This window comes from Botrytis fragariae (assembly GCF_013461495.1).
Source record: "Botrytis fragariae strain BVB16 chromosome Unknown tig00000225, whole genome shotgun sequence".
In the NCBI taxonomy this organism is placed as follows: Eukaryota; Fungi; Ascomycota; class Leotiomycetes; order Helotiales; family Sclerotiniaceae; genus Botrytis; species Botrytis fragariae.
The window spans coordinates 72,277-95,103 of record NW_023501002.1 but is presented as its reverse complement, the minus strand read 5'-3'; the positions used below and the strand labels follow the sequence as shown (position 1 = coordinate 95,103).

General features: G+C 43.2%; 9 protein-coding genes across 9 annotated transcripts; 5 read left to right on the top strand and 4 right to left on the bottom strand.

Moving 5' to 3' along the window:
- Positions 1 to 1,475: 1,475 nt before the first annotated feature.
- Positions 1,476 to 1,938, bottom strand: Bfra_011096 (uncharacterized protein; the record flags this gene model as incomplete). Its single annotated transcript, XM_037341425.1, has 3 exons — positions 1,476 to 1,580; positions 1,642 to 1,785; positions 1,852 to 1,938. 3 exons carry the CDS (start codon positions 1,936 to 1,938, stop codon positions 1,476 to 1,478), a joined length of 336 nt encoding a protein of 111 aa, XP_037188237.1.
- Positions 1,939 to 4,110: 2,172 nt separating this feature from the next.
- Positions 4,111 to 5,137, top strand: Bfra_011095 (uncharacterized protein; the record flags this gene model as incomplete). Its single annotated transcript, XM_037341424.1, has 2 exons — positions 4,111 to 4,759; positions 4,818 to 5,137. The coding sequence occupies 2 exons, from the start codon at positions 4,111 to 4,113 to the stop codon at positions 5,135 to 5,137; spliced, it is 969 nt and encodes a 322-aa protein (XP_037188236.1).
- Positions 5,138 to 5,761: 624 nt separating this feature from the next.
- On the top strand, positions 5,762 to 6,465 carry Bfra_011094 (uncharacterized protein; the record flags this gene model as incomplete). Its single annotated transcript, XM_037341423.1, has 2 exons — positions 5,762 to 6,320; positions 6,371 to 6,465. 2 exons carry the CDS (start codon positions 5,762 to 5,764, stop codon positions 6,463 to 6,465), a joined length of 654 nt encoding a protein of 217 aa, XP_037188235.1.
- A 540-nt stretch (positions 6,466 to 7,005) lies between these two features.
- Bfra_011093 (putative mfs monocarboxylate transporter protein) lies at positions 7,006 to 8,579 on the bottom strand (the record flags this gene model as incomplete). Its single annotated transcript, XM_037341422.1, has 4 exons — positions 7,006 to 7,757; positions 7,828 to 8,055; positions 8,111 to 8,256; positions 8,311 to 8,579. 4 exons carry the CDS (start codon positions 8,577 to 8,579, stop codon positions 7,006 to 7,008), a joined length of 1,395 nt encoding a protein of 464 aa, XP_037188234.1.
- Positions 8,580 to 11,323: 2,744 nt separating this feature from the next.
- Bfra_011092 (uncharacterized protein) lies at positions 11,324 to 11,727 on the bottom strand (the record flags this gene model as incomplete). The annotated part of the gene is made up of 2 exons (XM_037341421.1): positions 11,324 to 11,455; positions 11,530 to 11,727. Coding segments are annotated over 2 exons (330 nt in total), but the record flags the coding sequence as incomplete, so codon positions are not given.
- A 507-nt stretch (positions 11,728 to 12,234) lies between these two features.
- Positions 12,235 to 14,361, top strand: Bfra_011091 (putative fad binding domain-containing protein; the record flags this gene model as incomplete). Its single annotated transcript, XM_037341420.1, has 5 exons — positions 12,235 to 12,388; positions 12,528 to 12,754; positions 12,808 to 13,244; positions 13,292 to 13,471; positions 13,524 to 14,361. 5 exons carry the CDS (start codon positions 12,235 to 12,237, stop codon positions 14,359 to 14,361), a joined length of 1,836 nt encoding a protein of 611 aa, XP_037188232.1.
- Positions 14,362 to 14,883: 522 nt separating this feature from the next.
- On the top strand, positions 14,884 to 16,978 carry Bfra_011090 (putative glycoside hydrolase family 31 protein; the record flags this gene model as incomplete). The annotated part of the gene is made up of 2 exons (XM_037341419.1): positions 14,884 to 16,042; positions 16,140 to 16,978. 2 exons carry the CDS (start codon positions 14,884 to 14,886, stop codon positions 16,976 to 16,978), a joined length of 1,998 nt encoding a protein of 665 aa, XP_037188231.1.
- Positions 16,979 to 17,143: 165 nt separating this feature from the next.
- On the bottom strand, positions 17,144 to 19,040 carry Bfra_011089 (putative membrane transporter protein; the record flags this gene model as incomplete). Its single annotated transcript, XM_037341418.1, has 5 exons — positions 17,144 to 17,272; positions 17,352 to 17,923; positions 17,978 to 18,571; positions 18,631 to 18,733; positions 18,810 to 19,040. 5 exons carry the CDS (start codon positions 19,038 to 19,040, stop codon positions 17,144 to 17,146), a joined length of 1,629 nt encoding a protein of 542 aa, XP_037188230.1.
- A 1,802-nt stretch (positions 19,041 to 20,842) lies between these two features.
- Positions 20,843 to 22,685, top strand: Bfra_011088 (putative major facilitator superfamily transporter protein; the record flags this gene model as incomplete). The annotated part of the gene is made up of 4 exons (XM_037341417.1): positions 20,843 to 20,967; positions 21,019 to 21,450; positions 21,532 to 22,207; positions 22,269 to 22,685. The coding sequence occupies 4 exons, from the start codon at positions 20,843 to 20,845 to the stop codon at positions 22,683 to 22,685; spliced, it is 1,650 nt and encodes a 549-aa protein (XP_037188229.1).
- Between the last annotated feature and the right edge of the window lie 142 nt (positions 22,686 to 22,827).

The window sequence follows — 22,827 nt, the reverse complement described above, 5'->3', positions numbered from 1 at the left end:
GTTAAGGCCAAAATAGAGAAGATCATTACAAACTTGCATGGCAGATTTCCAGTCTTTGGAACTCCAGGAATCTCGGTATTTTATGCCAAGATATTGGTTTTAGCAGCATAATCGGGATCGGCAACTAAGAACGGTTGAGACAGATGATGCAAAGTCAGAGGGGCATGTGGAAACAATTTCCCGGAAAACTATTCATTAAACTGAAAACAGTCAGCATCTTTCCCATGAAAGTAAATAAAATACCTTGTGAGTGGAAGATAAGGGCTATTAGAAAAAGCATATGCAAATTTCACACCATGGATCACATATACAAAAGCACAAGATAATGAAAGTTCAAGGTTCTCAAACATCGCAACTATCATGAGCTATGCATATATACAGATACAGTCTGAACACCACTCCTAAGCCCGTCATCCCATGGTAACGTAGTTGTCTTGGGCACTACTCTATGTGATTGTACTTTTGGCAGCCGAGAAAATTCAAATAACGCGGGATAAACTACAATCCCTAGCAAAGATTACTCTTTCGGTTAATATTAGTTTGATATGAAGACGCCAGGAACTGAGAGACCTGACGAGGTCTTTGATGACTCTCTATCCCAAGAACTCGGCACGTCATGGCCAATTAAATTGTTCTTCAAGATGCAAGTCCAAAGGTTCACGATCTACCTAGGTAGCGAGTTAACTGGTATAAAGCAAAATGCATAAATTCCCTAGAACGAGAGGCTGTATAGTTGTTTGAGATAGATATCAGCAGGAATTAAGCATGATTTGTTCATAGACCAAGATTGACGGTCAAGAAGGAGTAGATTTAAGCCATGAACGCCGGGATTTGGTATGCCAATTTTGCAAAATAAACAAGGTGGAAAAGAAGTAATTAGCAAGTCTATTCTGCTCTGAGCCCAAAGACAAATTAGATATTGAATTCTTGAAGAGTAGAGAGGATTTATATGATATGTGTCGTTGGAACTAGGTTCTGCCCTTGCTTACCGCCGAAGCTTCTTTCGTGACCAATTCGAGATCTCTCCACACCTACTAATCGACACAAAAAGAACATCAACACGGACAACAAGTGTAAACTGCACTTTTCGCATACAAATCACCGGGAGTTTTAGACTATTTTGGTTGCCAGGAGACGCTCGCACGACGCTTTTACCTCTGCATCGCTATAAGTCAGGACAAAGGCGTTGCACATATGTTTGCCTGTACATGTCTGAAAGCTGGGAAGTCTTCAGCATTCAAATGGCAATTTGATTCGCATAGCGGGTCGATAATTCATCATTACCTTTCAATCATTTAATCACAACCTTCGAGGAATTTCGATGCTGACAACTAAGATTTTCTTTCGAAACGGCATTTGAGGTAGGGGAAAGTGATTTGAATTTCCTAACAAGCAGAAAAGATGAGAATGCCCACAGCCTATCCGCTATTGATAACACGGCAAAATCGCATTGACAAAATGCTTTGATTTTTTCCTCACTTGCAAACGCTATAGTCTGCTGCCACGAAAGCGCACTTTCCAGAACAACATGTGCCTTGAGGACCGGCGATGCTTACACAAGTAGCACCCTTCGCCAAACACTAAATTGGAAGGGAATGTCAATATAACCCTTATCAAACTACGTATCACATCTCAAGACACGGTGTAAACGACACGAACCTTTTTCTTTCGAATGCAGTGTGCATCATCTGCCACTCCTGGTTCGTTTTCACATAGTAACCCATCGCAGCATGTACCAACAGGACCGGCGAATCCAGAGCAGAAAGTACCCTCAGTGAGACATTGCTATGGTTCAAAGATCAGACTTGATGATTCAATATCTCGGGGTAAGGGTGGAGGAGGAGGAAATACTGTGCATGCTTTGTCTTGAGGAACAGCCACGGCGACAGTCGACGCTACAAGGAGCGCGAGGATACTGAGGGATTGACTGAGCTTCATTTATGACAAATTTTCGGAAGTTTTATTATTAGGAATGAGAGAAGTTACTGATGAGGAAACGAATGAAATTAGAGGAGATCAATACCATTTATCTCCTCAGAAGATGTCTCTTAACGCCATCATAGGTGTATCGATCTCATCAGCTGTTGATCAGCTGACTCAAGCTGAACGTCTGCCAAGCGACTGCCAAGAAGGTTTACGAGAGCCCCTTACTTGCCCGAATTATGTCGGCATGACGATCATCCTTTAGCAGATTGTATGCATGGCCGTTTCAAGTCTGTATGTGGTGCATCATTTTGCCCCGCAGTATATCAGCATATCGCAAGCAAATCTGGTTACCTAGCGAATCTACAACAGGTATATAATCCAGCAGGAAGAAATACATAATCTCAGTGACGACTGGCGGTGAGCCACAGGACATGTTAATTTCAACAGTGTAGTTTCTCGCACAGTAATAAAATTTGGACGTATCTGCTGTGTGAAGGCTTTAGCTATCCGTGACTTTAAGTTGATTCAATCTGATAATCGAGACCAGCATATAAGTGTGTAGACAGGAAGGCTTTCATTTTCCATTGGCATTGTTCATTGTAGCTGGGAAACTATACTGCCTTAGACACATGTCTCAGAAGATCACAGCTTTCTTATCTCATTAGTCCATAGTTTCGAAACTATTCACCTTGTTTCCAAGCCATTTCCTCGCGGAAAATGCACCCCGAGTATTGCTCACAACCCGAGCCAGTTCAGAAAGGGGTCCGAATGGACCATTTTTATTTGTCGGACTTCATTTCATTAGTTTAGTAGCATACTTTTGGATTGGTGTTATTAACTTACCACAATGCTGGGCAAGGTCACATCCATATCTATACCTGGCTGGTATCATATCATATGACATGAGCTCTTGCGCCTGAACATTCCAGCCTTTTGAAAGATACATAAGGATCTTATCCTATGCAATACCATTTAAGCTCACCGTTGTATCTGCTTGGCCATGTTCTGGAAGTCCTAGCATGCCCCGTGCCACCATTCGGTTTGTGGACGCTTCGATTATTTTACGAGCTTGAATATTTGGCGTATTAAGACTCGGAAGACACCAAGTTCTCGGGTATTCACAATTAACTTCTTCAGATAGCGACCCCTTAAGAGTATTTCATTGGTATCGTTTGTAGCTAGCATACATAGCTCAACATAGTCGTTGAGATCCTCGATCGAGGCATGTTTCTATTCAAACATAGCCCATGACGTCGGGGAGTCTTTTTGGTCTAACTGCGCAATGATGTTCGAAGGTCAGGGTCTAGCAAACTTTTTTTCATCATGTACATAATTCCCTCATTCCGATGAGAGCAGTATTACAATGACATAATCTTAATCATGTTGGATGTGTCACCGCAACTCGAGATCCATGCACATCGCACCAATCAACAAACCATCATGGTCGAATGACCTTGCATCAATTTGGCTGAGTCAGTTTTTCTTCAGAATTGTCACTCCATAGTTATATAATCATATTCTGATCTTTAGTTCTTGAAAAATCCTTAGGCCGTCGCTAGATTTGTTGGTTGGTTCTTACCGCGCGGTATTGTTCATGGTGTACCTGTTGGTCACTAGGAATTGAGGATGCCTTGGACTCCGAACCAATAACATGATGAATGACAAAGTACGTTTAATTAACCTGATTGCCCAATTGAAGAACATGTGGTCTTTGTTGCGGGAAGTCCTTGGTGTTGCACAAGAAGGTATATCTTGAGATGATTCTGCCAAAACCGCAGATACCTTTCATAATACTAGGCTTGGTTTTTCCGGTATTGACATTATATATGATGGAAGTTTGAAATAATGCCTGGGTTTGTGGTGTTAGTTATGCTCTGCAGACTGAAGGCATCATAAAAAGCCGCGTTGAAGGTCAAGTTCAGATCCTAACGAGCGTCGACGGCCAGAAATGGATTTGAATAGGTCTCTACCCGTTCGGTCAATCTTTCCGATGTCTCGTGAGCTATGAAGCGGATTCCAACCAAGATTCGACCTCTACTGCCCATGACCACTTGCCGAGTAAAGCGAGTGACAAAGTGGTTTATATTTAGTACCATGCCTAACTGCGATATTTGAAACAATAGCACTCGTGCTATACATACAGAGAGATCATACTTCTTTGTACCGTGTAATCAATGCTACCCTATGCCAGGGATTTTTGGAAAAAGCAAGGACGAGGCGGCAAAAGGCCCAGCTGCATCTAGTAGTTATAGGCCACAGCAGGAACGAAGACATTCGGATCATGTCAAAAGCGGATCATCCCTTCGTCCTGGTATATTCGCATCAAAAACATGGCATACTCCTACAACTGGTGAACCCAGTCCGAACCTTTCCAAATCAAAAAAGCATCATGGACGTGTGAGATCGTTCTTCAGCAATTCAGACAGCTCCGATGATGAAGATGATGATGGCTATGAATTCAAGTGTAGAGGTGTCGACGCGGAAATTCTTGTGACAGACAAGGGTTCTTCAAGCAGAGAAAATGCTTCTCTTCAACCAGCCCAACATAGAGTTTCGTCTCGTAGTCGATCCATGGCTAAATCAAAAATGCCAAGCAGTCGTTCTAGTTCGCAAGATTCGCCGACCCCACGAAAAACATTTGCACCTCCGACCATTCCGAAATCACCATATCCAAAATTATCAGCAACTTCACATACTAATCCACGCTCGATTGAAGAAGTGCACCGTCCAAGAGATCGAAATGAAGACTCTGGTGCCGCATCTAATCAGGGAAAATCTCGCGGTGGAAGAGATGGCAGGAATTCGAGCAGAAATCGTGAGAGAGATGCGAAAGGTATGTTTCCGTGTTTCATCACTTGTTTTGCAAGAGTAATAAGTTAACATCACATTAGTCCAATCCCCGGATGATGACATCATCTCTTCTAGTAGAGATCATAATGATGAAAAGAGGAAGCACTCCCGTCCTAAAAATGATTATAATAATGGATCAGACTACAAATCCTCCTCCAATGAACATAAGCTACCTTCTGGGAGAAGGGAAAATCCCAGATATCCGGCCTCAAAGGCTGTTGGGAATGGAGATAAGAACAGACATGTGCGTAAACCTCATTTTTATCAGGTTCATGACTACAGCAAAGATGATCATTCTTCTCTCAATCGTCAGCATCGTGGGAATGAGCGAGGGAATCTTGTATCACGATTGAAGGTCTAGAAGTCTCGATGTGTTTTTCCTACCTGCACTCTTTTCCCTTCGTTTTCAGCCGATGTTTTACTATTCTTTGTCACTTCTCTTGGGTTTTTTTTTTCTATTAGTTAGCTCGTTTTTGTGTATATCATCAAAACTATATTTTTTCTATACTCATGAAATATGAAGTGTCTGCTTCTTTTCGCTTTGAATTCATTTTTGATTGACTATCCTACGATTTACACGAGCAATAAACCATTCTAAACATCAATATCAACTTGCGTCATGAATACCGTTAAATCTTGATTTTTTGTTGTATTATAAAATAAGAACCAACCGTTGATCCTTCAAGAGGCTGTAGCAAGGCAAATTCACAACCGCTAACCGCCAACCTCCGCGCCACTCAAAGCGCACACCACTCCAGGTCAAAGTTTCAACTAACCGTCATGAATCCTGTTTTACTGCCACAGTGAGTTTTTTCTCACGCAAGTTACAGAAGAAAAATGCCATGCAAGTGTTGGTAAGATTTTATAATGTAGCATCGCGGTACTATCCATAGTGGAGAATCATTATTCTGAAAGTAACCTTAATACTAACCTTCTACTCCACAAACACCCTATTTCATTCCATTTAATCTCATCTTCGCATAGTATGCCCTTCATCACAAACAAACCTCTCGTCTCCTCAACCCTTCACCAAACCCGCACACGCAGTAACACCGACCCCAAGCCCCCTAAAACATCACATTCCAATTCCACATCCATAGACTCGGGATATGCAAGTGGGTGGGGAACCATCCATTTCTGTTCCAAGGGACCATTCAATTCTAGACGAACCTCTATATTCAATGACGAACATCTAACTTGTGAGGGTCATCCTGTCATTTTCGAGTATGGGGAAGATATCAAAGTGTTTTATATCGGGGAGGCGAAAATCGCGAATTTGAGGGAGACAATGGGGAAGAGTCGGGAGGTTTTTATTGGGAAGGCGGCGCGGAAAAGTAAATCGGGGAATAAGTATAAGAATGCAAATAGCGCGAGTCGTCGAGACAGCCAAAATTCAGGAAGGCTTTTCCAAAAACCGAAACCGATTCGAAGAGGAAGGATGGTGAAAGATGAGAAGGGTCATGTGAGAGCGGTGTATGAAGATGAGGAACCAATTGATTTGGGGAGGAGGATTGCCAGGGAATCGATTAGGGATATCTCGACTCGTAAGTGTATGATGTGTTCTTTGCAGGGTGGTTAACTAACGTGGGTTTAGTTCTCAAAGTGCCGTTGATGCCTGTTAAAAATGCGATGGATGGAGAAGGTGAACATAGTGTTAGGGCACTGTGGAGTTGGGGATTTGGAAATTGATGGGATTTTTTGGGATTCGATACTTTCACTTCAAATAAGGCGTCACGGAAAAGAGCAAAATTGGTGTTCGAAGACTTGAGGCTTACTGGGAATTTCTAGAGGATCTGGTTATTCTAGTATGCTTTTTGTATCTTGATTTAGCGAATATATGACATTGACCTAAATTTTGATGTGGATGGTTCTGTGAGGCTACATGTGCAATTTGTCGTTGATAACTGAGAGAAAGTGGCGCTTGCGTGAACTCCGTATTGATTTCAATGAAATTCAAAGCGGAAAAACGGAAGTTATGTGAATCAAGGAGGTTCACTACTAAAAATGCATCAAAATTCATCTCTCACGGAGCTGATAAGAACAGATAGTGTAGTTGTAGATCGTTGCGTATATATTTTTCTAAACCAGCGCCATCTTGAAATCTATTTTACAAGTCATTAATCTATGATAACGTTCGCCCGCTTTTGTAAGGCTCATATCCATGCTATTCTATAATTCGTGCTACTCGTCCGCTTTTCCCATATCTATCCCATAGTATCCTCTCCTAAATCAAGCAAACTTCTTAACATGCATCCCAGTTTTGCTCAACCTAGCTGCAATAAAAAAAGCCACTGTTGCAATAAGCAATGCCCCACAAAATGCTATGGTAGGAACGTATCCGGAATTCGAGAGTATCTGTCCAGCAACTGGTGTACCAACCAAAAGACCTAATCCACCAATTGCAAACGCCATACCCATTCTCGTGCCTACGACGCCCATGTGAGGGCTAAGCGATACGATGACGGTGGGTGGAATTGATACGAAACATCCTGTGGAAAATCCGTAGAGAAGGGCAAATACGACCAGACCGCCAACAGAATGAACGCCAGTCCAGCCGAATGCTACAACACTTGCGATGAGTGTTCCTGGTATAATGATATTTAAGGGTCCGAATTTATCGGCAAAGTAGTTGGGGATGATACGACCGAAGATAGATGCCGCATTAATGGTACTCAACATATAGAATGCCGAGTTTGAATTCATAATTTTTTCATCCATGGCGTAGGATGAGATGTAGTAAAAGGGAACATTGAGACCCATGAACCCGAAAAAGAGGCCGATGGTAAAGAGCAAGTATGGTGGTTCCTTGAATGCGGCCAGATCTACGAGCTTTCGCTTTTGCGATGGCTTCACACGCATCTTCATTATGCTGATGGAGATGGAAAGGGTAGCGAGGAAAATAAATCCGAGGGCTCTTGTTGTCCAACCAAAGCCGATTTTAGGTTGAAGATTATGGAAAATGATTGGGTAAAGAACGCCACCTGAGAATATTAGCTACTGACTCGATACCGCTGTGTTGAATGGTATGATAATCAATGAAAAATTACATACCGAGTGAACTTCCACTAGCCGCAATCCCAGTTGCGAAAGCCTTCCGTGTTGAGAAATAAGTAGAAACGATCGCCACACTAGGAACAAAAAGACATCCCAGTCCAATTCCCATACACATAGCTTGTGCAAGTACAATTTGCCAGTAACTCGTGGAGATAGATGTCATCATCATGCCAAAGACAACCATAAATGTCCCAGTACACAGAAGAGGACGAAAGAGACCGGCATCTGAGAAGAAGTTAGTAATTCGTTGTTCTAAGAGAGTTAAAAGGGGAAGAATTACCGAAGAGAGGACCAGTGAAGACCCCCACAAGTAAGAGCAAGAAAGCTTGTATAGAACCAATCCATGAAATATTAGATGGTGATTCATGAGATAGTAAATCATTTTCGTAAAAAGTTTGGAATGCACCAAACATATTTACTATACCCCTGTTATCATTGTCAGCTCTCATTGGGTGTCATTTCCTGGAATGAAAATCATACCATGAATTAAAGAATAAGAAGAAACTCCCAACCACTTGAAGCCATGCAACAACTCCTCCATTTGGAATATCGGCATGCGGATTCGGGGCAACCTGAGGAAGTTCTTCGGCAATAATGTCAGAATCATCACCCGATAATTTTTCTCTCTTTGATTCAATAGACCCCCCAGCCGAAGTATTCTGATCCATATCGGTGGAAATTTGATCCGTCGGGCGATTGACGGGATCGGTTTCAGATTTGGGATTATGGAAAGTATGTATGGTTACCATGGTACCAGTAAGTGGCTTTCGGTGGAGTTCAAAAATTGATGGTATCAATTGAGTATGATCCCATGTATATCAAGCGAGTACATTCTTCTCTCTTATATTCATCCTTTCGCGCTCAGAAGGTCCCGAAGAGATAAACTAGCAACAGATTTACAATCTTGAGAGCGCGGATTGATATAAGTAGACCGCGGATGTTGCGGTAGGATCTCTTATATTTTTATATCCGCCAATTATATGACTCGCTAGTGATAAGATCGCCAAAGATGTGGAGAAAGATCGTGGAAGGTGTCAAGAGTGGATATGAGACATGGGAAGATTTCTTCAATATCTTCTTTTAGCCCGAGCGTTTCTGACGGTATTGGGACTCGGGAAATAAGTATAAGGCCGAGTTTCATGTCGGCAATTCAATGGAAAGGCGAAACTTATGGCGGTGGGTGATATCGATTTGGAAAGTGAAGTCAAAGGTTTCACGGAGATATAGTCGTTAGAGCTGTACTTTGAGGCAATGTCACTAGTTGTGCCATGAGATCGGCGTCAGCAAAGAATATCAGCTCCTTTGGGCAGGATTGGCCTCTAACCTCTTAACCTCTTGAAGGTTGGTCTTGCATCACCCTCATTCCCATCGTCGTCGTCATCATTATCATCCAAAAATCGGAATCATGTCATCTCGACATTGAGAGAACGCATTAGAAGACATCAAAGGCATACGTTGCCTAATATCATCAATACTATCCGGGAGAAGACAAGCCGGTGAACTTTTCAAAATAACATATCAATGAGCTCAGTGTTTTTACGATATCTATCAATAGTAACTTTCTGCACGATTAATTCGACGGCAGTGTTACCAAATGATAGGTCACCCGCATCCCGTATATCCTCAATTTTGCGGTGCACTGTCTCTGATATTGAGTTCGTACCTACCTACCTAGGTAGACTTTTATTGATTTGCGTTACTCATCTCACTCATTCGAAAGTATACCCTCGCCCACCTACGAACCATGCATAAAAGATTGATCTTCACCATCGATCAAGACACATGAATCCAATACCAGAATGGAATTGATATTCATACTGCCCTTCCATAAGTAACCTAAATATATCGCCATCTCACACGAACACATACAAATACTATTATCTCAAGCCGCCAACCGCCAACCTTCTCAACTCTTTGAAATCACTACAGGACTACTTCCTGCCTCAATCAATGCCTCTTCACTCCTCAAAAGTTCAACTAGTGCAGCAGCATAAGGCCTTAACGGATTGCCAGCAGGTTTGGTACCGAGCAATAGGATTATTTGTACCTCACCAAAATGTCTGCGGCTGTTATGGAGAAGACGAGCATTGTCCTCAGAAACAACATCCCCTCGCACGGGACTATAGAATGTGACCGATAAACAAGGTCTGGCTTTGATGATGAGATTTAACTCGCTGGCTAGATAAGAAATTTCGGCACACGATGGCGTGCAAGCAGCGACAATTTCTTGTCGAGGCTTTCCACTGAGAAAACAGAGAGGAAAAAGTACGTCGACTAACTCCTCGCCAATTTTCTGAAAGATGAAGTTATCTGGGAAATAACATAGATATCCGTATCCAGTTCTTATTGGGTCATCGAGAAAGCGTGTGCTGTTATTCCGGATGCTGCGTCACATTCAAACAAATAGAGATTGTCTTATTGAAGAGTCTCTCCACAGGATGGAGTCTCCGTTTCAGACACCCTCGACTGCCTACCAACCATCTGACTTGATTTATTATCAAATTTTTGATGTAAATACCTAACCTTCCTCACGATTTCACCAGATTTATATTAATAGCTCGTCGAATACAGAACTTTGAAAATAGGAAAAGCGACGACCCTCCCATGGTGTATAGAGACAATCCAGCTTTCGAAGATGCTGTCTTAGCTTCTTCTGCAGTCTCATTACATACCACTGATGGATATGAAGATTCAGATGAGGAACCTCCTTCTTATTCGTACACTGATGAACCTCCTTCAACACCATCCGCGGACTCTGTACCAACTCATCCAACTTTAGGAGTATGGTACCTGTATCACTCCCTTTTTGTTCTCTCTTGTGATAACCGCACATCTATATCTAATACCCCTCAGTTCTCCTCTCAACCTTCCATTCTCCACCCATGACCTTGATTGCAGCAAATTCCAAACTCGTTTTCCAAACTTCTCCACAAACGCAACTACTTTATATGATATGATCTGAGAGCAAATCAAGTACCTACCGGGATGATATGTGACTCTGAGCATAACTGGTTGGCACAATGAAACGAGGCATCAAAGAAACAAGGAGACGAAAAGTAAAATTACCGACTTTTTGATTCAGATTAACATCACTCAATTCTCGCTCGGGTATTGGTTTGAACGGGGAAATTGAGTATTTGCCTAACAATATCAAAGGTTGTATAGGTGGCAGGCTCCCAATTTTCGAAGCGACAGTAATCGCAGATGAAGAAACCCAGACGGATGAGCTAAAAGCTTGGTGTGAAGTTTTTGTATCAAATTCCGCTGGTGTGAGATCTTTCATACTCAAACGGGAGGTCATAGATTACGATACTAAGAAGGTATAACGACATCTCCGATCTACTTTTGCCGAAACAAATCATTGGGGGCACGTCGAAATTTATTTCCCTTCACCCATAAGCGCCTTGTAGTCCATTCACCTGGTGTAATAAATGAATGGCGTATTACGACCTGGATTCGATGGCTATTTTACCTAACATTCTTTTGGCTTATCTCATGACTGGTACTGTTTTTCCTCACACATAAAGACGAGGTTGCTACAGTGGTCTTTCCTTACACAAATCGTTTGGTTGGCGATGGAGGTGGTCCAACTTGTACAATTATGAGCGGGGTAGAGTGGCTCAATCTATGGGGAAGTGCTTAAGAAGAGCTGCGATGGATAGAATGATATGTAAAGATCAATGTCTTGATGATGTTTACAGAAGGGAGACAGCGGCCGCTGATACGAGGGGGTTGGTTGCTAGCTCGACACCAGAACCAGATACAAATACTGGTAATACTGTATTGAATCTTTTGAGACAAAGCTTGAGAGTAGCTGAAGGATTCAATGCTAGTAGAGGTTGGGTGGTGGCTGTTAATGATGGAGGTGACGTTGAGGTTTGAAAAAAATGTCGATGTACTATTTCCCTCTAAATATATTTCTTCTAATGTTCAAGTACCAATTACTCCTAGCTCTAGCTTGTTACCCACACATACATTGTAATTCATACTAATCATTTCTTCTTTTTTTTTGTGTGGTTCTTGCCTCTCTATTTCAATTTTGTACTCACCCAGCGACACACTGGATTGCGTTCAAACATCATATGAAGTCATGATCGAGTATTCGTAAGCTTCCCCAGTCATTTCAAAGACTTATCAATGCTCATCTAACAATGACAAATGTGGGGCGCACAGCATTAGTTCAACACTTCAATGTGGAGAACTCGGAACCAGAAGTTGATGGAACCAATCAAAGTTTCCAATTGAAACCGCGGGATGTAAATATCATCGTGAGCGTTCTCTGATATTATCTTCGAACACAACGATGGTCCAAGAATTGTTGATATAAGATCAAACAACAACCCAGACTGCAAAACTCAAAACTTCCTCTTCAAATCATCGCATTATCATATTATTTACTCCAACATGACGACTTCCAGATCTTGGCCTTATACAAATGATGAGGGAAACACTGAGAATGAAGGCGCCACAGTAACGGAAGCAGTCATTGAAACCGACTTATTGATTGTTGGGGCCGGGCCTGCCGGGGCGTCTTTGGCTTGTTTTCTGGGGCATCATGGTGAGTTGATGCAAATTTCTCTGGGGTACCTCGACACGTGACCTTCGTTGAGCCATCGAAAGGACTATCTTTTATGGGTGGATTGCTGTGAAAGAATAACGTGCAGGGAGAAAATGAATAATGATACTGACTTTCGTAGGCCTACGAGGAATGCTTATCGCGGCCACTCCCGGTACAGCAGATACCCCGCGAGCTCACATAACCAACATGGCCGCAATGGAATGTCTGCGCGATATAGGTTTGGAAGAGGAGTGTTTGCAAGTTGCTGTTAAGGGTGATTCAATGTTGCATACACGATGGTGTCGTTCTTTGGCTGGTGAGGAATATGCAAGGATTTACTCATGGGGTAATGATCCAAAACGTGCCGTAGGTCGACGAGCAGGTGGTGATAGCATTCTGATGACTAACAATTCTCACAGGGTGATTATGATGCTGCGAGTCCATGTAAACATGTTGATATTCCTCAGACAGTTCTCGAGCCGATTCTGATCAATCGGGCTTCTCACAGTGGATTTAATTGTCGATTTGATACCTCATTTTTGTCTTTTGAACGAGACTCAAGCTCGGGGGTAATTACCAGCAAACTCCAAGACAATCTAACGAAACAAATATACCATGTTCGATCAAAGTACTTATTCGGATGTGATGGAGCTCGAAGTCAGGTTTTGAGGCAGTTAAAGATCCCATTAATCAAAAAACCTGGACAGGGGCTAGCCATCAATGTATTGGTTAAAGCCGAATTGAGACATGTCATGGAAAATAGAATGGGAAACTTACATTGGGTTGTGAGACCTGAAGATGAAAATGCCACTTTTGGTTGGAATGGCTTGATTAGAATGGTAAAGCCTTGGAATGAGTAAGTCTTTTTTCTTAAGTCATGATAGGGAAATACTAACTTTCCAGGTGGATGTTCATTCTTCTCCCTTCTCCTGATGCCGGAACGAACTTCAATCCTTCAGACGAGGAATATTTAAGATGTGTGAAGGATATAATCGGGGATGATTCAATTCATGCGGAGATACTTGGAGTCTCCAAATGGCTGATTAATGAAACTGTTGCAGAATACTACTCTGATGGGAACATGTATGTATCTGAGCCCCCTTATCATAAGGAATTCCTCGCTTACTTTATAAAGATTTTGCCTCGGCGATGCGGTTCACCGTCATCCACCATTCAATGGCCTAGGATCTAACACATGTATTCAAGATGCATATAATCTCGCCTGGAAGATCGCCTATGTCTTGAAGGGAAAAGCGGAAAGCAGTCTTCTCGATTCATATAGCTTAGAACGCCAACCAGTAGGCCAATCCATCATCACCCGAGCCAATCAAGGACTTCGAGATCATGGTCCAGTATGGGAAGCATTAGGAATGATGGACTCATCTCTCGAAATTCGACGAAAACATTTTGCAGAACTCGCACAAGCTACACCTGAAGGGGCCGCTCGGCGAGCACGCTTTCAAGCTGCGATTGAAGGAACAGCACGCGAGTTTCATGCCGTCGGTACTGAGATGAATCAACGTTACGAATCTTCTGCAGTCTTTCTCGCGGATGAGAAACCAAGACCGGCATTACCGGCAGACCCGGTTCTTGAGCATGAGATTACTACTTATCCTGGAAGTCGTCTTCCTCATGCGTGGCTGAATACCAGACTTCCAGGAAAACAGTTCTCGACTATTGATCTAGCTGGACATGGAAAATTCTGCCTTTTCACTGGGATTGGAGGAGAAAACTGGAGAGCTGCTGCTGCAAAGGCGGCAGAGGCTCTTGGAGTTGAGGTCAATGTATATTCTATCGGTTGGAAACAAGATTATGAGGATGTGTATTTTGATTGGGCGAAACGAAGAGAAATTGGGGAGAGTGGTTGTGTACTGGTTAGACCGGATAGATTTGTAGCTTGGAGAGCTATGGAATTGATTGATGCGCCAGATGAGAAGTTGATGATTGTTTTGAAGAGCATTCTAAGAGTTTAGACAATACTTGTTCATTTTCAAGATACTTGAACATCAAACAATATGATGAGATTTGCATATTTCTTATTTTAGCGGGGCAGGGATTACAGAATGGGAAGCTTTTCCGGTGCCTGATTGTATTTAGCCGTTGCTTATGTCTACTGCATCAAACGGAGAACATCAAAATGCACCTTGTATTTTTTGGAGTCTTAATGATGATCGATTCTATTCAAAGCATGTCCCACATCTCGAGTCTGCAGCGTGTGCTTGTCGAATAGACTTGTTTGGTGCGCTTCTACATCTGATGCGGGGTTGTGATTTCACGACCCCGCAATGGTACAACACAGCATCTGTAAATTTCCCATCGGCCAATAATTTTGACTAGTCGTCATTTTCATCCATTCATGCCCAAATGGAAAAGAAGGAATGATTTCATTGCCAATCCGTGAGGTTGAGTGATTGTGGTTAAAAAGAGCTCAGCTATCGTTGCATGAGCTTTCTTCCTTCAATCTCTCAGAAAGTCTATGTCGACACTCAGGAACAATGCTCTACTCCGAAGGAAACCGTTTGATATATCGCTACGATGCCGAAGAACTCTGGATTGATTCTTGGGGACCAAACGCATTCCGAATCCGTTCCACCAAAGAATCTCAATATCCCAATCCCTCTGAACTCTGGGCCCTCCAAGAAATCGACTCTCCAACACCAACAATTAAAATCGAAGAAAAATCAGCCTCAATCACTAATGGATCCATCCGTGCAACAGTTTCCTCTCGAGGGAAGATAATCATCTACAACGGCGAAGGCAAAATCCTCTTGGAAGAATACGCACGTCATCGTCTCGACGTAACAGACCCCAAATGTTCCGCCATAAATGTCGAAGCCCGGGAATTCAAGCCCAACCCGGGGGGCAGCTCAACGCATCATCTAACCCAACGCTTCGAATCTCAAGACAAGCACGAAAAGATATTCGGCATGGGCCAATACCAACAACCCTATCTCGATCTCAAGGGTCTGGATCTCGAGCTCGCGCACCGCAATTCCCAAGCCAGCGTCCCCTTTGCCATCTCCTCTCTTGGCTACGGACTCCTCTGGAACAATCCCGCAATCGGACGCGCGGTGTTTGGAAAAAATATCATGAGTTTCGAAGCGTACTCTACTTCTTTTCTCGATTATTGGGTTGTAGCCGGAGACTCCCCTGCGGAAATCGTACATCGCTATTCAGACGTCACGGGAAAGGTTCCCATGATGCCCGAATACGGACTGGGGTTCTGGCAATGCAAATTGCGATATCAGACGCAGGAAGAACTCTTGCAAGTAGCGCGCGAATACAAGAAGAGGGAGTTACCGATCGATCTTATCGTGATTGATTTTTTTCACTGGCCGCGTCAGGGCGACTGGAGATTTGATGAGAAATTTTGGCCGGATCCGGATGCGATGATTGGGGAGTTGAAGGAGATGGGGATTGAGCTGATGGTGTCGATTTGGCCGACTGTGGATACGCGGTCGGAGAATTTCGAAGAGATGCTCGAGAAAGGCTATTTGGTAAGGACGGATCGGGGAATTAGGATTGTGATGGATTTTGAGGGTGATACTATTCATTTTGATGCTACGAATCCGGGGGCGAGGAAATTTATCTGGGAACAAGCGAAGAAGAATTATTATGAGAAGGGGATTAAGGTTTTTTGGTTAGATGAAGCGGGTTAGTACTTTTTATTGTCTTGTCTCATCCAGTTCGGCACTATGCGTTTGTAGACTCTACTAGGTAGGTGGATACCGGAAACTGACTTTCCCCCCAGAACCAGAATACACAGCCTACGACTTCGACAACTATCGCTACCATCGAGGCACCAACCTCTCCATCGGTAACACCTACCCGGTTGAATACGCCCGCGCTTTCTACGAAGGCATGTCCGCCTCGGGCCAAACCAACATTGTGAATCTTCTCCGCTGCGCATGGGCCGGGTCCCAAAAATACGGCGCGCTGGTCTGGAGCGGTGATATCGCTTCATCATGGTCGTCATTCCGCAATCAGCTCACTGCTGGATTAAATATGGGACTTGCGGGAATCCCATGGTGGACCACTGATATTGGAGGTTTTCATGGAGGAGATCCAACGGATCCGGCTTTTAGGGAATTGTTTGTGAGGTGGTTTCAATGGGGGACGTTTTGTCCGGTTATGAGGTTGCATGGGGATCGGGAACCTAAACAGCCGCAGGTGGGAGAGGGAGGTGGATCGACTTGTTTGAGTGGTGCAGATAACGAAGTTTGGTCTTATGGGGAAGAGGTTTATGGAATTTGTAAGAAATACATGATGATGCGAGAAGAGATGAGGGACTATACTAGGGAGTTGATGAAAGAGGCTAGTGAAAAGGGGAGCCCGGTTATGAGAACTCTGTTTTATGAGTTTCCGGAGGATAAGAGATGCTGGGAAATCGAGGAACAGTATATGTTTGGGCCAAAGTATTTGGTTTGTCCTGTGTTTGAGGCCGGGGCAAAAAACATCAAGGTTTATCTTCCAGCAGGGACATCTTGGTCGCTGATTGGTAAGGAGAAAGATGAATCTTGGGAAGGAGGGCATGAGATTGAAGTCGCTTGTTCCATTGACACTATACCTGTATTCACTAGACAAGATTAGAATGAGGGTAATGTCAAATTATAATTCTCAAGAGGTTTCGAGAATGGGCCGAGCTTCCTTTTTTCCATGACCCGAATCGTTGATCAATACTGATTACTAACATGAATTTTGTCGTTCTACACAAAAGGTAGAAATATCATATGAATACAGGCTTCAAATCCCGGTTTATAAGCTTGCCTTCCCCTGACTTTCATATGGCAATATCAACACCAACAGTCCTGCTGCAATGAAAAGAGCCCCGCTTGTGTAAACTGGCGCTGAAGTCTCGAGATTGGCGAACATTGCAATAATCGGCTTCAGAAAGATTAGCCAATATCCATGGGGAATTTTCATCCTTCATGTAATCTGAATCGATGAATGAGGGAAAACTTACAGCCATAATGCCGAATATTCTGTTCGAAGTCGCGGTAAGAGCATTGCCCGTACCGCGATCTTTCGTAGGAAAGATTTCCGGTGTATATGCGTACAAAACAGCATACATCACATTGGAACAAAAGTTAAAAGCACAATTCCAACCCAATAATGCAGTAGATGTCATAGCCGTGGTGGAAGCGTACAAGAATACTCCAGTGGCTGTCGTACTAAGAGCGAGAGTTCCTTTTCTACCCAAACTTGGTACCTCAATAAGGTAACCACCAATAAGAGCGCCAGGAATCCCAAGCACAGATATAATCAGAGAGTTGCGATACGTCAAATATGTACTTCCATCTCCAAATTCAGCACCTCGAGTGGCTTGGATATACGGAAGAAATGCGTTATAGAGTGGATATCCAAGACCAATGAATGCCCACACGAGCATAATCAAACCTGTAGAGAAGGCCAGCTTCCTTGTCGCAAATAAGGCACGAACATGAGATAAGTCCATTTGATGGAGTTTTCTTGACAAGGTTGCCGAGGCGTTGATGTGAGGAAGGGTACCGCAATCCTGGAGACGGGTGACAGTCACTATATAAGTTTAGCATGGTTCAGAACAGGAAGAAACGAATGGAGTATACCCACAATTCGACTGTTTCCCATTTCTCCTCGCAACTTCCTGCACAACCTTAACTGCATCTTCATCTCTTCCTTTTCCCATCAGATATTTCGGACTTTCGAATATCGTAAAACACGTGAAACGAATGAAGAACTCAATCATAGAAATGCCTCCCATAACGATAAGAAAATATCTCCATCCCATATTTTGTGATCGAGTGCATGTTGAACCTTCTTGGCATGTGAGATTTCCCAAGAGAGGCCAAGCAATTAAATTCGCGATAACTTGAGCTACGGCCCAGTCGACTGAAAGAACAGTAAGAAGATATTGATGAGAACCAGGAAGAAACTCGAGGAAAACTGCTGAATCGACGGGAAGATTCCCGCCTACACCGAAACTCCAAAGAGCAGCAAAACATCCGATAGCTGCAAAATTTGGTGAACCGGCAGCAATCAATCCAAAAACGGCGGTGATACCAAGCGTGGCATTAAAAGCTAAACGTCGACCAAAAATATCGCAGCCAAAACCCCAAAACATAGCACCAGCCAGAAGACCAATATTCTGAGCTAGAGTGAGTAGAGGTGGGTGCTTGGGCGAGAATTCATTGGTAATCGACGTGACTATGTTCATTGTTAGCTTTCTGGCTGGATAAAAAGACCACCCGAGGTTGAATAGGTACATATAAGTGATGTAACAATTGGCCACAAGTTATCATTCGCCCAGCCAAATCCTACCACAACAAATAGTTGCCATTGATACCATCCCATGCCAATATCTTGAATCTGAGTAACATCACATGATTAGCGTCTATTACGTTTGAGCAGAGCCACTTGAAAGTGGTAAGACATCCAATCTTACAGCTTCATTTAAGACTCGAGCTTTTGCTTCATATATTGGATCGATTGTTCCAGGTGGTATCGCAGTCAAGTTTAGACTCTCAACTTCTGATCGTTGTATGTAATCATTGTTGACGTTTCCGTCTTTGACATCAGGTTCACCATCGTTTTCATTTGAGGAAGTAGGGTCGTTATTAAGAGTTTCGTTCGCCATTTCAGCTTCTTCGCTGGTCGGTAATCTCTGGTACCTCATCAGGATTGCTGAAACCTGAGAAGCAGGCCTCACTAAGTACTTATGAATCGTTCTTGCTATCGGAAATCCTAGGCTAAATTAGTGCACGCCTGACGTCTGTTGTGTAAAGCTTCACTCATGCTGTGGAACAGTGAATTTAGTTCTTAGGATGCTATTGGATATTCCAAGCCAAGTGTCCCGTCTCGATTTCTGTTTGGAAGGGATATGGTTAAAATGTGGCAGGTGAAATTCAATGCTCTGATATCAAAAGTGTGAAGGTTTGCGGTTGGGTGGCCAATATCAGGCAATCAATCTCAGGTAAGGTTAAGGTTAGTGTATAAGCCTCCGAAACGGCGAAAAGACAGGCCGATCTCAACAAGTAGTTCGAATTGGACGTTGCATTAGGGTTTAGCTTGACCCATCACAGTAAGAGCTCATGAGGCCGCAAAGCAGCAACGGGGTGGTAGCGTACAAGGTGAAGAGTCAGAATCGAATTGCAACGCGGAGTAATCACACCATGCAAGCCCCGGATTCCATCGAACACTTTCCCACTTCGGATTTCTTTGAATATAACAACTTAAAGATAAGACGATTGATGTATTTGGCTTCATACATCAACCTAAACCTCTGATTGGATATTAATAACCGGCTAGTCGTCCTCCGTGTACCAGATCTTCAACAACTAACCACACACCGTGGGCACAATGTAGTAACCTTAAGAGAAACCGAGTCCACACGACTGGCTATTCTCACACCCCAAAAAATATATGATCACACCTACAAACGGTTAAATGGATTGACAAACCGGCGCCAAGTAACAAACAGTTTGTTTGCACTTGATGCTGGCTCGAGTTATATACATGAGCACATTTGTAATATTTGGCGATTCTCAATTCTTCACTTCCTTTTAGTCCTCGTCGGATTATATCAGTAAATCTCAGTCAAACATTGCTGAAGCCCCCAGTTTTCCACCTCTTTAAGCCACACTAGTAACAGTCCCTTCTGCTCGCTCGTGATGATATTGATGTGCATAGTAAAATGGGGAGTTATATGATGGGTAGACGAGCAATCACCTTCAGCCACAACTCCTTGTAGCATTTTAAACATCTACTAGAAGCTTGGGAGGTAGAATTTTTGTCGTGAAAATGTAACCCGGTAAATTGAATCTTTGCCTGACGACTTGCATCTTCCTACCCTCAGTATGAAGGAGCTCTAGACCTTTTGCTTAGAATCATTTCAATATGCTGAAGAGCGATCTGCTTGTACATACGTTTTCCGTGAGCTCGCACGTGGGATGTCAAAAGAATCAACAATCATCTGCCTGTTGGCGTTCAGATACCCTAGTGCATTCTACTCCAATTTTTAAACTTTACATGAAGATAATATCTAAATTTTGATACCATCAAAAATCCTCAAAGACGCTTCATGGAATGCTATCGCTGTCCAAGTGAAGTTCAATAGGAAAGAAACAGCGAGATGCTTCAATGCTTACGCCCGTATCGTCCGCATCCCTGGACGCTTGGCGCTTACGGCCGAATGATATCTGCTGTCCGTCCATGAATCCGTTAAACACCAATTCATCTCGACCATCTATTGTCTTTTAGAATCTCCTAACCTATGTTGAGGCTGAAGCGGTTGGAATATCTCTCCGGCCATTAGACTGGCGTGCGGATTTAGTCTCACCTGCGGATTCAATCTCGTCGACCTTTTCTGCTTCAAATCACCAGACAATCAGATGTTATATAACATGGCCACTTTAGATGCATGATAAAAGATGTCAATGAATACTTCAATCATCTTCAACTCAACTTGCCTCGAAAACCATGGATGACAATGCTCCCAAATTGGAGTCTTCAGCCTCCGATGAACCCACTTCCGAATCTAAACCCAGCGCACGAGGAAATGGCCCTAACATCCCCAAATGGAGGCTCGTCTGTCTATGTATCAGGTAACTTCTCCATCTCTCTTGGATCTTTGGAATTGTATTAACATTGTAAAGTCTATGTTTCGGTCTTTTTCTTGCGCTGCTCGATACCAGTATCGTAGCAACAGCTCTTTACACCATCGGTGTGGAATTCAATTCTCTTAACTCTGTTTCATGGATAGCTCTCGCATACACCCTATCCTATCTAGGCTGTGCTGTTTTATTTGCACGAGTTGGTGATATTGCTGGTCGAAAAAATGCATATATTGCAGCGTTTATCATATTCTTCGCCTTCTCAATTGCGTGCGGATTTGCGAAAACACTCAACCAACTTATTGCATTTAGAGCTTTGCAAGGCATCGGCGGTTCGGGTCTTTACTCTCTGACTATGGTTATCTTTCCTGAGATTAGTCCCCCGGGAATGAGGAGATGGATTGGAAGTTTGGCTGGCGCAGTGGTTGCAATGAGCGGAGTACTTGGTCCGGTTATCGGAGGTATCATTACCCGGTACACAAGTTGGCGATGGATATTTTGGATAAAGTGAATGAACCGACCTATGAGAAAGAGCCAAAGCTAATAAATGCATAGTGCACCAATCGGCATCGTGCCTTTAATATTGTTCTATTTCGTCTGGCCAAACGAAAATCAACTCCATCAATCCAAACGTAGACCCCTTCGGCAACTTGATCTTGTCGGGGCATGCATTTTGATCATCGCTTCTATCCTTTTCGTCTTCGCATTCCAAGAAGCAGGCCTCAAAACAAACTCTTGGAATAAACCACTATTCCTGATACCCCTAACAGTAGGAATAGTCTTCTGGATCTTACTATTCGCTTGGGAGTTCACGGTGCATAAAAAATGGGAAGAAAACCTCGCAACGATGTTCCCATGGAGACTCATCATGAACAGAGTCTATATGTTTGGTCTAGCCACAACTTTACTCATGGGATTTCCATACTTCGTGGTAATCTATAGTCTGCCGCTACGATTCCAGGTCGTGAATGGGAAGAGTCCGTTGTCCGCAGGACTGGGATTACTACCTATGTTAGGATCAACAGCGATAGCGAGTTTTCTTGGTGGAATGCTTAACGGAACGAAAAATAGGGTATTTTTGACTCTTCTCGCGGGGTCTGGACTGAGTGTTATAGGCACTAGTTCGCTGTCTACATTATCGAATACCGAATATGTGGAGGCTAAGACCTATGGCTTTTTAGTATTTGTTGGGTTAGGGTTTGGATTGACAGTATCTACAGTATCGATGCTAGTAAGTACCCCTTCTGAACTATTTCTCACCATACTGTCTTTAGCTAACAAAATGACATCAGTCAAACTACGAATCATCCATCCGCGACCACGCCGTAGCACAAGGCATCACATCCCAAGCACGTATTCTAGGCGGTAGCATAGGAATAGCAGCCAGTACCGCTATTCTCAGTCTAGCACAACAAATACAATTAAGTGGCATCGTAACTCCGGAACAACTTGCTTCGTTAGAGTCTTCAGCAAAGTCAATGACATATGCGCAACTTCATGCAGTGAGACAAGCATACTCTGATTCTTTCAACGAGGATATGAAAGTATGCGCGATAGTTGCGGGTGTATGTGTCTTGGTAACGATAGGGACGTGGAAGAAGAACCCGGTGACGATTGAGCAGAGATTTAGAGAGCAGATCACAGAGGAAGTACAGAGGTTGAAGGGTCAAGTCACTCAAGTGAGGGTATCAGAAGAGCCGAAGTCCTGATTGTTGGAAATTATAGAGATAAACTCAATGTATCTACATCACTTATTTCCCGAGTTAATTCATCTGTAATTTTGTATTGCTAGTCTTCTTCATCCATCCAACCAGCTGAAATATCAGTGGGTATCACTGTTGTCACAAAGTG